Genomic DNA, 12,077 nt, shown 5'->3' on the forward strand with positions numbered 1-12,077 from the left:
CCCTTCACATCCAATTAAAAAAAGCAAGTCCCATCAATATCTCTTGATTCAGTCCACCTCTCACCATCTTCACTACCAAAGCCGTCATCTGTAATAGTTTCTTAATAGGCTTGCTTCTCATTCATTCTTGTCCCCTCAATTCATTCCCTGCCCTACAGCTATAGTCAGTGATACAGAACTTAAACTGGATCATATTCCACCATTGCTTGAAAACCTTCAACGGTTTCCCATTGCTTTTAGGGTAAAGACCAGAATCCTTAGACAGAGGCTTATGAGGCCTACATGTTCTGATCCTTCCTACATCTCCAGACATGCTGGCAAGACTCTCCTGCCAGCCACAATGACCTGTTCTCATAGTTCCCCTCTTTCTGTTTCTTCCCACTTCCTGGCCTTTGTATAAGCCTATTGCCTGTGCCCGGGCAGCTAACTACCCCACACACCATCAGATTCCCTACCTCTTTCCCACTTGATTTTTATTCATCCTTTAATTCAGCTCAAACATTACTTAACCTGCAATCTCAGATTGACCTGGGTCAAGTCCCCAGTTAATGTGGTTTAGAGTGTGGACTCTGGAGGCAGCTTGCTAGGGTTTGTTTCCTGCATCTGCGACTTTTTACATATTTGACTTTGGACAATTTATTTAAGCTCTTTGGGCCCATTTCCTCATCTGATAAATGAGGATAGTAAGAACACCTATCCAAGGGGGTTGGTTGTGAGAAGTAAATGAGAAGCATAAATAAAACACTTGGAAGGAATCTGTATACTAAATCATATTACCAGAGCACGTTGCAGTTCTTAGTTTTCTCAGTGCCATTAAGTATTGATGTGATTGGTTAGTAATGATTGGATAGTTGTGATTGGTTACTATTAAATCTCCAAATGGAAGCTCATGGAAGGCAAGTACCATGCTAGTGTTGTTTACCAATGAATTCCCAGTGCATATGCTGAGAGCCTCAGAGAAAGGAAGTGAAATAAATCGTTTAAGTGAATAAATAAAAGAATGGGCCTTTGTTACCTTACAAATAAAGTTAAGGATAACAAGACTAGATGATTTCTTAGTTCCTTACCTCCGCACTCCAGATTCCAGGATTCTGAGAATTGGAGCCAAGATCAAACATACCAACATGAAAAATGGAATCTGTTTGCTCTTTGTTACTTTGACCAGTGGAGTTAAGGGGCTTATTGGTGACCCCTAAATAAGTGACCAGCTTTACCTTGCAGACTTACATAGTACTTTTCAAAAATTCTTATTGGCTTTCTCACCCCAAATGGCCTTTCTTATTGTAGTTATGTAGAAAGAAACGGAACAAAGTAAAATTTAGAAACCAGTGCTAAAGGAAAATATCTTGATCTATAATGAAAAGTCCAGATTATATAAACAAAGCTCACTAAAATTTTCACTGAAAAAAAAAATCAGCATTATCATTAACTTTTATTTAAACTTCTTTGGCTTATATAGAATATATAAAGTAGTATATAGGGATTTCAATGATTTAATTTAAACTTGGCAATTGCTATATATCAACTGAAATCATATTCTTAGATGCTGTTCTGCTAAAATGTAAAAGGCTGGATCAACAAAAATCTCAGAGTGCTTTTATAAGAATGATTTGTTGCCAAATAGTCTTCCTGTTAGATTGGAAAAGGCTACTTCATAATGAATATTTGCTCTTACAGAAGAGGGGATTCAAAAATCATTATTTACATTTGCTATTGCAAACACCATTTACATTTAAATTCCTGACTAATTTGTGAGGAGAAAGTTTATGGGCCGTTGTACCAGAGTCAAGTTGCTGGTACATGAATATATGTATAAATAAACATAAAAAGATCCCTAACTACTTCATGTTAGATTTTCAAAGCTGCACTTCAGTGAAAAAGAGAGGAAGGAGAAGATCTGAATCACTTGTTTAGTGGCAACTTAGAGATTTCACAGGAATTAAAGTCCTACTGTTGTTGTTATGAGCACATTTATCACCTTGACTGATGGTTCACTGTTACGAGAGGCTCTTCTTTTCCACATGCCGGATTTCTTTCTTTGTCTTCACCTTATAACCTTCTCCCTGCTTTAAAAGGAATGTACACATTCAGATTTCATGGCGAAAGGGTTTTAATTATAAAGTAATTCCCATTCTCTCTTGAGGCTGGATTAGGGTAAGTGAAAAGCAGTTTAAAGCACTTTGTCACTTCATGTCCAAAAATACACACAATCTATTTGGCTTACCCACTCAGCTTAGTGTCATCAAAGCAAGCTAGAAAGCACTGTCAAAATGAATACATTATAACTGTATTTCATAATAATTCAGTAGGTTAGTGATAAATCAGAAAAATGAGCAGGCTTTCCATTTCCTATAGTTAACCAGAAGAAATCATCACTAAAGCACTCAAGGTACTCAAATCCCAATTTTAAAAAATATCAGTAAATTCTAATTTATTCCTTTTTAAGCCAGAATGTAAGTGATCTTTTGCACTGCAACTGAAATTTCTCAAGAAAGCCCTCATCAAGAAATAAACCATTGAGATACTGTTGATTTGAGGGGAACTTTTAAAAGTTTGTGGAATTACCAACTTTATCCTTTCAGCCCCGGAACAAGCAGGCATCCCTTTCCCATAACACAAGACCTCTCTTTGCTTCCCTGAAAAAACACACTTCCCTGAGAGCAAAGGTGTTGCACAAATACTCAGTTATTACCCTCTTCTAATGGAAAACACTATATCGTATCCAATTTTCTGATTTAGTCTGAGAAATTTTCAGTTCACTTTTTTATGTAAATATAGGCCACTGGAGTTTCTGTTTCAAAACAGAAAAGAATAAAGGTCTGAGAAAAGGAAAGAAATTAAAAGTAACCAGAGATGTTTTCTCTGGGAGGTGGGAATTCATTCGCCGAATTACACAGCTCAGTGATGTTTGGTTCTCTTAACTGACACAGAAATGGGCTGTTATAAACCTCCTCAGGTTAAGATGGGGAAATTCAGATTCCTCCACAGAATATGTTGGAAAGGATAAGTTTATAGATTTGATGTAAGGATTTTGAACTGAGGTTTCTACCATTCTAATGTTTAAATCCCACATATTTGCTCTAACAAGCATTCTCTCTTAGTGTCAGGGGTAGGCACTTGCTGGAAGCAAAGCTCTGAGTAGAGGATGGGTACCAATGGGGTTAAGAGGATTTTATTTCTCTCTCTCTCCCTCCTTCCCTCCCTCCTTCCCTCCCTCTCTCACTCTCCCTCTCTCTCTCTCTCAATCTGGCATGTTCTTGCCCCCATAAATGAACTTCTCCCCATGAGAACTGTGAAGACATTAAAAAAAATTAAAAATGCTAAGAAGTGTATTTCTTTGACCCTCATCAAACACACAACACATCAAAGCAGCAAACACTTCATTTAGCCTGCCACACACTGCAGATGCCAGCCTGTTAGCAGCATTTCTAGGGAGTTCACAAAGCTTTCATCCTCTACTTTTTCTTTGGCAATCCCTCTTCATTACCACATCATCATGTTTTCTCTCCTGTGGGATAACAATTCGTCTTAATACTTTTCGAGTGATCTGTAGGAAGCAATAGTGAAAAGTAGAGATTTTTCTTTTTCTCTGTTGAAGAGGCGACACTACAGCAAATAAATATAGCAGTATGTTTAATGCAGAAAATCTAAAATTTCAAAAGAAGCATGAAATCTCAATGATGATTACTTTTCTGGTGATGAGGTTGCCTTCTTCATCAGTAAATTGTTCTTCTGTGACAGATTCACCAGGAATGTTTTTTGCTTCCTCTCCCTAAAGTATGTGGCATAGAGATTAGTAACATACTAGATGGACAGATCTCCACACCACTTCACATACCACACACATGCTCTGTGGAATTTTAGAAAACGAAGCTGTAAATCCTACTTGCTCCTCCAGTGCGAGGGGAAAAGGCAGGCTCCACTGATGGTTATTTGGCAGTCAACAACGTGCAGAGCATGAAACCCCGAGTACAAACAAGAATGATTGTTAGCAACAAATTCCAAGAAGGAAGAATTTGAAAACATTATATATAGAGAGAATGCAGTTATAAATGTTGATATACAAACAAGAAGGTTTCATTTGTTTTTTTAAAAAATGTAACCAAAGTTATAGCTCTAATTAGACCATCTCACTGTGAGCACAAAGTGTTTCTTCGTTACTCCTACCAAATATCTAGAGGGCGATTTTTGTGGGTTGAGTTTTGTCTGATTTGAATTAAGGTAGTGCCTTAGTTGCGGCATTGTATTTGTCACCCTTTGTTAGTTTCATTTAAAATTTCATTTACTAAGGTTAATATGTACATTTTTTTTCACAAGGCTGCAAGAAAAGTTGAGGGTACAGTGGAAATCTTAACTTTTTCTAAGGCTTTGCATAATAGTATTCCAGGGACTATTGACCTGTCAGATTTCTAACTCTACGTGCTATTGATATGGAAAAGATAGTGGCACTGATAATTCTGTCTGTGCTAGCCAATGGTGAGACAATTATATGAGTGTCTTTGTTACAATCAGTAGAAAGGCAGCTCTGGTTTAAAATGATAAAGACTAAAAAGCTATTTTGTTTTGCTAACAAAAGTCTGTTCTCATTTTTTCTTTTTACAAAGTGACTTTATATATCCTATACATTGTGGGATTACAGGTATGGCAGTGGATGGGACATATGACTCATTTTACCTCATTCTGGTATAGGGAGGACCAAAATAAAACAAGGTTTTTCTTGTTGCTTGTGTTTAGTGCACTCTGAATCTTACTTATAACTAGTTTCAATTAGCACAGTTAAGGTAGGGAAATAGAATAATGGAGAGTTCTCATGCCAAAATGCACTAAAATTTGCAACAAATTTTTATGGGAGTGTGTTATTTATATTTCCTTTATTGGTTGCATATATTTGGAGAAAAATACAATTTTACTTCGTTTTAAAATAAAGATATAAAGTTGGCAGAAAAGTCAAAATGTCATGAAAGGTTTCACTATAGTCTAAACATGAACGAGTGAAACGTTTTTGAGCCAACTCAAAAATGTTCACTCTTTGGGTGGTAGATAATTCAAGGGTTCCCAGAAAATCCAGCAAAATAGTATCCTTTTTTGGAGAAAGATGCCAGTTAATTTTTAAATTGTTTAGACAGCCTCTCAAAGAAATGTGAAGTAGGTATGTTTATAAGTATAGTGAAAACATGCAAGTAGACTGATTTTTATTAATAGCCTTAGAAAAGCAAAGCCCACTTATAAATAACAAGCCATATAGGTTGTTGAGAACTATTCCATTATGTAGACATTTTCACTGTTTCATACAGACTCTTGAGTCTGTATAATTCAAGGTAAAGATACATCTCTTTATCGTAAATGGCTATTAAGTATAGCCAATTAGTGCTTTCATAAGGCCAATATAAATTGACTGCTATTGTAGAAAGGTAGGTACTAAACTGGGAAAGTTGATTAGGTAGGAGTTGGTTGAAAGATGGTAAGAATTCATGAGATCTTTTTTTAAAAATTCATACATCTTTAATTCTGTCAAACAGAGTAATAAATTAGACCAAGTGTTAGCAAGGAGAGATCTCTGGGGCCTCTCTTTAATCTCTTTAACGAGAGAGAAGAATCTATTTGTTTCTCAAGTTCCTGAAAAGAGTTTGTACTTTTAAGTAAACAAAATTTCTACCCTAAATCTTGTTGACACCATTATTTTTGGCAACCTCTTCTCCCTTTTCTCCCCTATCTCAAAGGAGAAAATTATAGCACAGGTAGTGTTCACCTTATCATTCTTTAATCCCTCCGTTATCATGGTAATGAAGACAAAGTACTTTTCTTTGGACCTCTACTGGAAGCATTGCATTTTTGTTTGTTTGCTGTTTTACTATGAAAAAGTGTGTTTTTTTTTTTTGGGGGGGGGGGCAGAATAATAAAGATAATAAAAAGAAAAATAAAGTGTGATATAGTATATTAGTAAGGACAGAAAACAAGACCACTGCCAAGAATCCCATATTCCTCCCTTATATTCCTCTCTCATACACATTTAACATTGGTATATTGCCTTTGTTACATTTAATGGAAGCATATTACAATGTTACTGTTGACCATAGACTCCAGTTTGCTTTGATTATGTTTTTTCCCAAATACCATCCTTTTTTCAACATCTGCATGGTTGACATTCATTTGTTCTCCCGCATGTGAGAACATTTTTATATTTGTACATTTAGTAAGAGTCATTGGCCACTACAGTTTTTGCCAGGTTATAAAGTCCCAGTCTTCATCATCTATCTTTACCTCTGGTGTCATACATTCCTCTATCCCACCTCTTTCAGCTTTACTCACAGACATCTTTGTTCAGTGTATTTATACAATATTGTGCTACCATCACACGGTATTATGCTATCTATTTCTGGATCTATACAATCAATCCTGCTAAACATTCTGTAGTCCTTCAACATCAAATGCCTGATCTCTATCCTCTTTCTATCTCCTGGTAGCTCGTGTTATCAGCTTTTAGCTCTCAAAGTTTGTTCATTAATGTTAGTTCATATTTGTGAGAACATACAGTATTTGTCCTTTTGTTTCTGGCTAACTTCACTCAACATAATGTCCTCAAGTTCTTCCACGTTATTATATGTTCCATGTCTTTGTTCTGTCTTACAGCTGCATAATATTCCATCATGTGTATATACCACAGTTTGCTTATCCACTCGTCTGTTGTGGACATTTGGGCTGCTTCCATCTGTTGGCAATTGTGAATAATGCCGCAGTAAACATCGGTTTACAAATGTCCATTTGTGTCTTAACTTTCAGTTCCTTTGAGTGTATACCTAGCAATGGAATAGCTGGGTCATATGGCAGCTCTATACTTAGCTTCCTGAATGTCTTCCAGAGTGGTTGCACCATTCTACATTCCCACTAGTGCGCCTCTTTCTCCACATCTTCTCCAGCACTTGTAATTTTCTGTTTTTTGGATAATGGCCATTCTGGTAGGTGTGGGATGATATCTCATGGTGGTTTTGATTCGCATTTCCCTAATAGCTAGTGAAGTTGGGCATTTTTTCATATGTTTTTGAGCCATTTGTATTTCCTCTTCAGAAAAGTGTCTGTGTCTTCTGCCCATTTTTTAATTGGGTTGTTTGTCTTTCTGTGGTTGAGTTGTAGGATTGCTTTATATATATGGGATATTAAACCCTTATCTGATATGTGGTTTCCAAATATTATCTCCCATTGTGTAGGCTATCTTTTTACTTTTCTAACAAAGTCCTTTGATGTACAAAAGTGATTTTGAGGAGATCCCATTTGTTTATTTGTTCTTTGGTTGCTCGCACTTTGGGTGTAAGATGTAGGAAACCACCTCCTATCACAAGATCTTTAAGCTATTGCCCTATGTTTTCTGCTAAGAATCTTATGGTCTTACCGCTTATGTTTAGGTCTTTGATCCAGCTGGAGTTAATTTTTGTATAAGGTGTGAGGTAGGAGTCCTCTTTCATTCTTTTGGAAATGGATATCCCGTTCTCCAAACACCATTTATTGAAGGGGCTGCTCTGTCCCAGTTGGTTTGGCTTGACTGCCTTACCAAAGATCAATTGTCCATAGATGCTAGAGTCTATTTCTGAACACTCAATTCGATTCCATTGGTCGGTATCTCTGTCCTTATGCCAGTACCATGCTATTTTGAGCACTGTAGCTTTGTAATATGCTTCAAAATTAGGTAATGTGAGACCTCCCGCTTTGTTCCTCTTTCTCAAGATATTTTTGGCTATTCGGGGAACTGTCCCCTTCCATATAAATTTAATTATTGGTTTTCTATTTCTGCAAAGAAAGTTGTTGGGAGCATTGCATTTTATAAACTATTATTCCTCTCTCCTTGAATTTTTTAGTAAAATTAAAGAATAACAATTTGAAATATACTAATTTGTTTTGCTATAGATGGCATTAAACAAGAACTTTCCACAAATGAGTTGGATGTGATACACACACACACACAAACTATCCACTGATTGATAGAAGAATGGACAAAATATATGGAAGTAAGTTCATCCATTACAAAAGAATAGGGTAGATCTAGATTTATATATACATCAAAACAGATCCCCCATACACTAAGTGCAAAAGGCAAGTAACTACTATGAAGCAATACTTAAAGTATAACCCATTTTTACATTCTAAGAAACCCACTAGCTGGGGTTGTGTGTGTGTACATGAACATGGTTATGTTATATAAAAACAAATCTGACCTGTGTGAGCATGGTTACAGTGATTGCCTCTTGGAAATGGAATGGGCAAGTAAAACTTGATATTCTTCTGAATTGCCTGATTTTGGGAAAATATACATGCATACTTACTTAGAAAGCCAGTAAGGACTGATTAATATACTTAAATTAATATATTTAAATGGCTTCCAAGCATTTGGAATCACCATATGTCATCAAATGGTATAGAAATAAATGATATAGTATTGTGGAAAAGGCAGGTATAGGTGGCACTTCACTACAGGGCTAGGGATTAGGTTCTGGTCGCAGAGCTGCCACTCCCCACCTATGTGAATTTGAGTAAATCAGCTCGTCTCCACACCTTGGTTTTGTTTTCTAGGAAAAGGAATGGTTTTAGTGTGGCCCATTCTGGTCCTAAATTCTCCTTTTATGTTTTTAATAAGAGATGGTTTGTGTATCACATATATTGTAAACTACTGCAGTCCTCTGAGCTCTTTTAACTTAGAAAGATACCAACATATGGAGTAAAGAGAAAAGCAACTGAGTATTTTCAACTGCCTACAACTCTATAGAAAAACATTTATCAGATATAACCCTATTTATGTAATTTATATAGTTTATTTCTTAAATCTATAGCTTCCAATTATAATTACAGATATTCTCTAGCTTCCAGTTTCTCAGTCACATATAAAAGGTCACTTTTCAAAGATTGTTTGTTAATACAATTTTCTTCCAGTTATAAAACCTATTCTCCGATTCCATTCAGTCAACCTCCCTATAATTACAATAACGTCAAGAAGTACGGAGTTGGGCAGATTACAGACTCTTGGGTTTTATGAAGCCTATAACATCATGGTATGTTTTGCTCTTTTATACTTAGGCACTTTAACAACTTTAGAAAAACCAAATCAATTATTTTGTCTCTAATCCCAGGGAACATGTGAGAGGAGACTGACTGTAAGTATTTTATAGATTGTAGGTTAACTATCTGCATGTATCCTAGACACCAGTAAGTAATTTGGTTTGCCTGTGTGGAATTTTCAGAAAACTGATTCATGCTCTATTTTGAGAATACTCTATTGTGCTCAGGGTTGATTTGGGGATAACACAAGATTTAGACAGACTTACTTTCTTCTCTAATGTTTCCAGAGTCTCAGAAAAACTGTAATAGAGCAGATTTGAAGAAGTTTCTTCTCTCCTTTCATCTGATCTTCATGAATGTACAAGCAGCAGCAGGATTAAGATGTTCTGGACACCTAAGCCAACTTCTCTTTGTAGGGTCTCCTGACACTTTGGGCTTGGATGGTAATTTTGATAAATAATTTGTCAATAGATCTTTTCCTCCTTTTTCTCTCCCCAGAGAAACCAAGCCAAAGAAGGAGCATGAAGTTATTTTGACCACATTGAAAGACTGTGCATTGAAAAATGGCTTTCTTGTTCTCTGAGCTCACTTATTCTAACATCAAGAAAGATCTCTCTATAGATGGGGTAATGAAGATATACAGCAGACTGCACAAAGCATTCTTCTGGACCTGGCCACGCATGAGGTCAGTGCTTCAAAAGGCCTTTGTGAGAAAATCAGGAAGATATATCCATAGGTTCCAACATGTTGTAACTGGGTGGAATTGTACTTTTCACTTCTAGTAAAAATTGCTTCCTATATTTAACTAATGAACAACAAAAAAAATCAAGATGTATTTTTAAGTTAAAAACCTATTTCAGATGTTTTTTGACTTGCATTATGTCACATCCATCCATCCAAGGCTATAACCCCAAATTCTCAGCCACCGATTGATATTGAAGAATCGGTTTTCATTTAGGCAGTAGTAATTTGAGATTGAATTCTTTCATTCTCTTCCTTCTTTATCTTACTTCACACCTCATTGCAGCCTCTGAGGTTTCAGTTGAACATTTCATTTGATACGAACCACTCTCTCACCAGATAGGGTCTTTGTTCACACGTATAACACGTCTCCAAGGAAAGTAGGATACAAATGCCAAGAATTCTCAGATAAAATTTCAGCTGCTACATGTCAAACACAGGCCTAGACAGAGCACTTACTATCATGCAACATAGCCTTTTTTTGTTGTTGTTTTATAAGATGTCAAATGTGCAGAGAAACATATACAGAGCCATTTAGTTACAAGCAGGCTGAATTTTCAAAACCAAAAGAAAGAAATTTCTGATAATATAGGCATGCTCCATAATGACCCGGCTCTAGATACCTTTATAATCAAACGCCGGCGAATAACTCGGGTAGTGACTCTCTGTTCTTCTTCTGAGCTTGAATTGTGCACACACTTTTTCAAGTCCTGATAAATGCATTTTTAGTGTAATTTTAGCATCACATTTAAAATAAAAGACATTCTGAGAAGGGAAATCAGGAAAGAATTACTTTTACTTGCTTTTTTGCCTCCTCAGGAAAATCATGATATATATATTTGTGAGAAACTTAAAAAAACTTTAAGTGCAAGAACATTTTTGAGAAGTCTAAATTAAATTTCTCTTTCTCTTTGTGTGTGCATAAATATTATACATATGTATGTATTGCAGGTAAAGATCAAGTAATTAAATTATAAGTGATTAAAAATAATTATAGAGCCTTTTTGGCATAAGAAACTTTATGAAACTATTATTTAAAGAAGCATGTATATTCATTTTAAAGCTAGTTTTAAATCTATATTAATTTGACTTGAATGTATAGCCTTGATGGTTGGGTCACATTTCTCTTGATCTATATAAAGTGGCATATTATTTCTGATTTTTATAACATTTTGGTGAAATCTGACAACTTTTCTTTTTATAAAGTTCAAAATAGCTTTTGATAAAGAATTTATATTAGCATAAATATTTACATCAGCAGATTCTTATCAGCATAACTGGTAACTAGCACGTAACTGGTAGGCAGATTTTTTCCAAATAAATGAAGGAATAATGTAAAACATAAAAAAGCTTGAGACCTTTTTAAAAGAACTAATATGAAATTAGGATAGAAAGTCATTTCAAAGACAAGAATATGTATGTACAGTAATTACACAAAATATTAATTCATAGGCAATAACGATATGAATAAGGAAAAATATCAAGTGGCAAACAGTTCCTAATTCAAGAGGAAAATATTTTTGCTTCTACTTAAATGCCATGGTGCAGAATGTTCATTGAATGATTTTATTTCAAAATTTTAGTTGTGAGATTCTGAAAACAATTTTGGTATTTTATTTTTTAAGTTTACTAGTTAGCCTAACTCTAATAGTATGGGAGATAGAAATTGTAACTAACATCACTGGAAAAATGAATTTTACAAATAGAAATAAAACAAGTAAAATTGCTACAGGAAGTATGAGTAAAATGACATCTGAACAAAATATCCTACTGAATAATATGGGTTTAAAAGGCAACAGCTTTCAAGTTTTTTACTTCTTGCAAAAATATTAGCTAAGTCCCTATTATTTTCAAAATTTTTTTAAGAGAAGGACAGGAAACTTGGGATACTTTAGAATGATCCAAATATTGTGAAAGGAAGCTGTGCAATGGTTCAACAAGGCAGAAAAGGTAAGACAAATTCATATTGCCAAAAGAAAAGAATTACTAATTGCATTCAAGAATTAATGGATTTGATGAGGCAAAGGGAAAATTCAATCTTAGCTATCCATACACAGAATCTTAAGTTGAGGAAAGCTTTTCACTTGGTGAAAATTCAAAAGCAGACTCTATGTTATGCAAATACTAATAAAAAAATCTAGAGGACAATTATCTTATAATCCTACCAAGAATCATCCAAGACCAGCTCCTTAAATAAGGAAAAAGTGGCCCATGTTTCAGTTTCCACTTTCTCCTTGGTGTCTCTGCCAACCTTATGGTGGAGGGGTAAAGAAGATGATAGTAGAATTTCA

The 12,077-nt window shown here is 35.2% G+C and overlaps 1 protein-coding gene across 11 annotated transcripts in view; it reads right to left on the reverse strand.

Moving 5' to 3' along the window:
- The window catches only part of ANK3 (ankyrin 3), a 516,597-nt gene that overhangs the window by 8,810 nt on the left and 495,710 nt on the right, over window positions 1-12,077 (reverse strand). For all 11 annotated transcript variants that reach the window (XM_037804170.1, XM_037804174.1, XM_037804175.1 and 8 more), the window contains one exon: window positions 1,979-2,066. In XM_037804170.1, coding sequence (XP_037660098.1) covers window positions 1,998-2,066 — 69 coding nt within the window. In that variant the 3' untranslated portion in view covers window positions 1,979-1,997. The remainder of the gene's footprint in view (window positions 1-1,978; window positions 2,067-12,077) is intronic.

This window comes from Choloepus didactylus, chromosome 15, assembly GCF_015220235.1.
Source record: "Choloepus didactylus isolate mChoDid1 chromosome 15, mChoDid1.pri, whole genome shotgun sequence".
Lineage (NCBI taxonomy): Eukaryota > Metazoa > Chordata > Mammalia > Pilosa > Megalonychidae > Choloepus > Choloepus didactylus.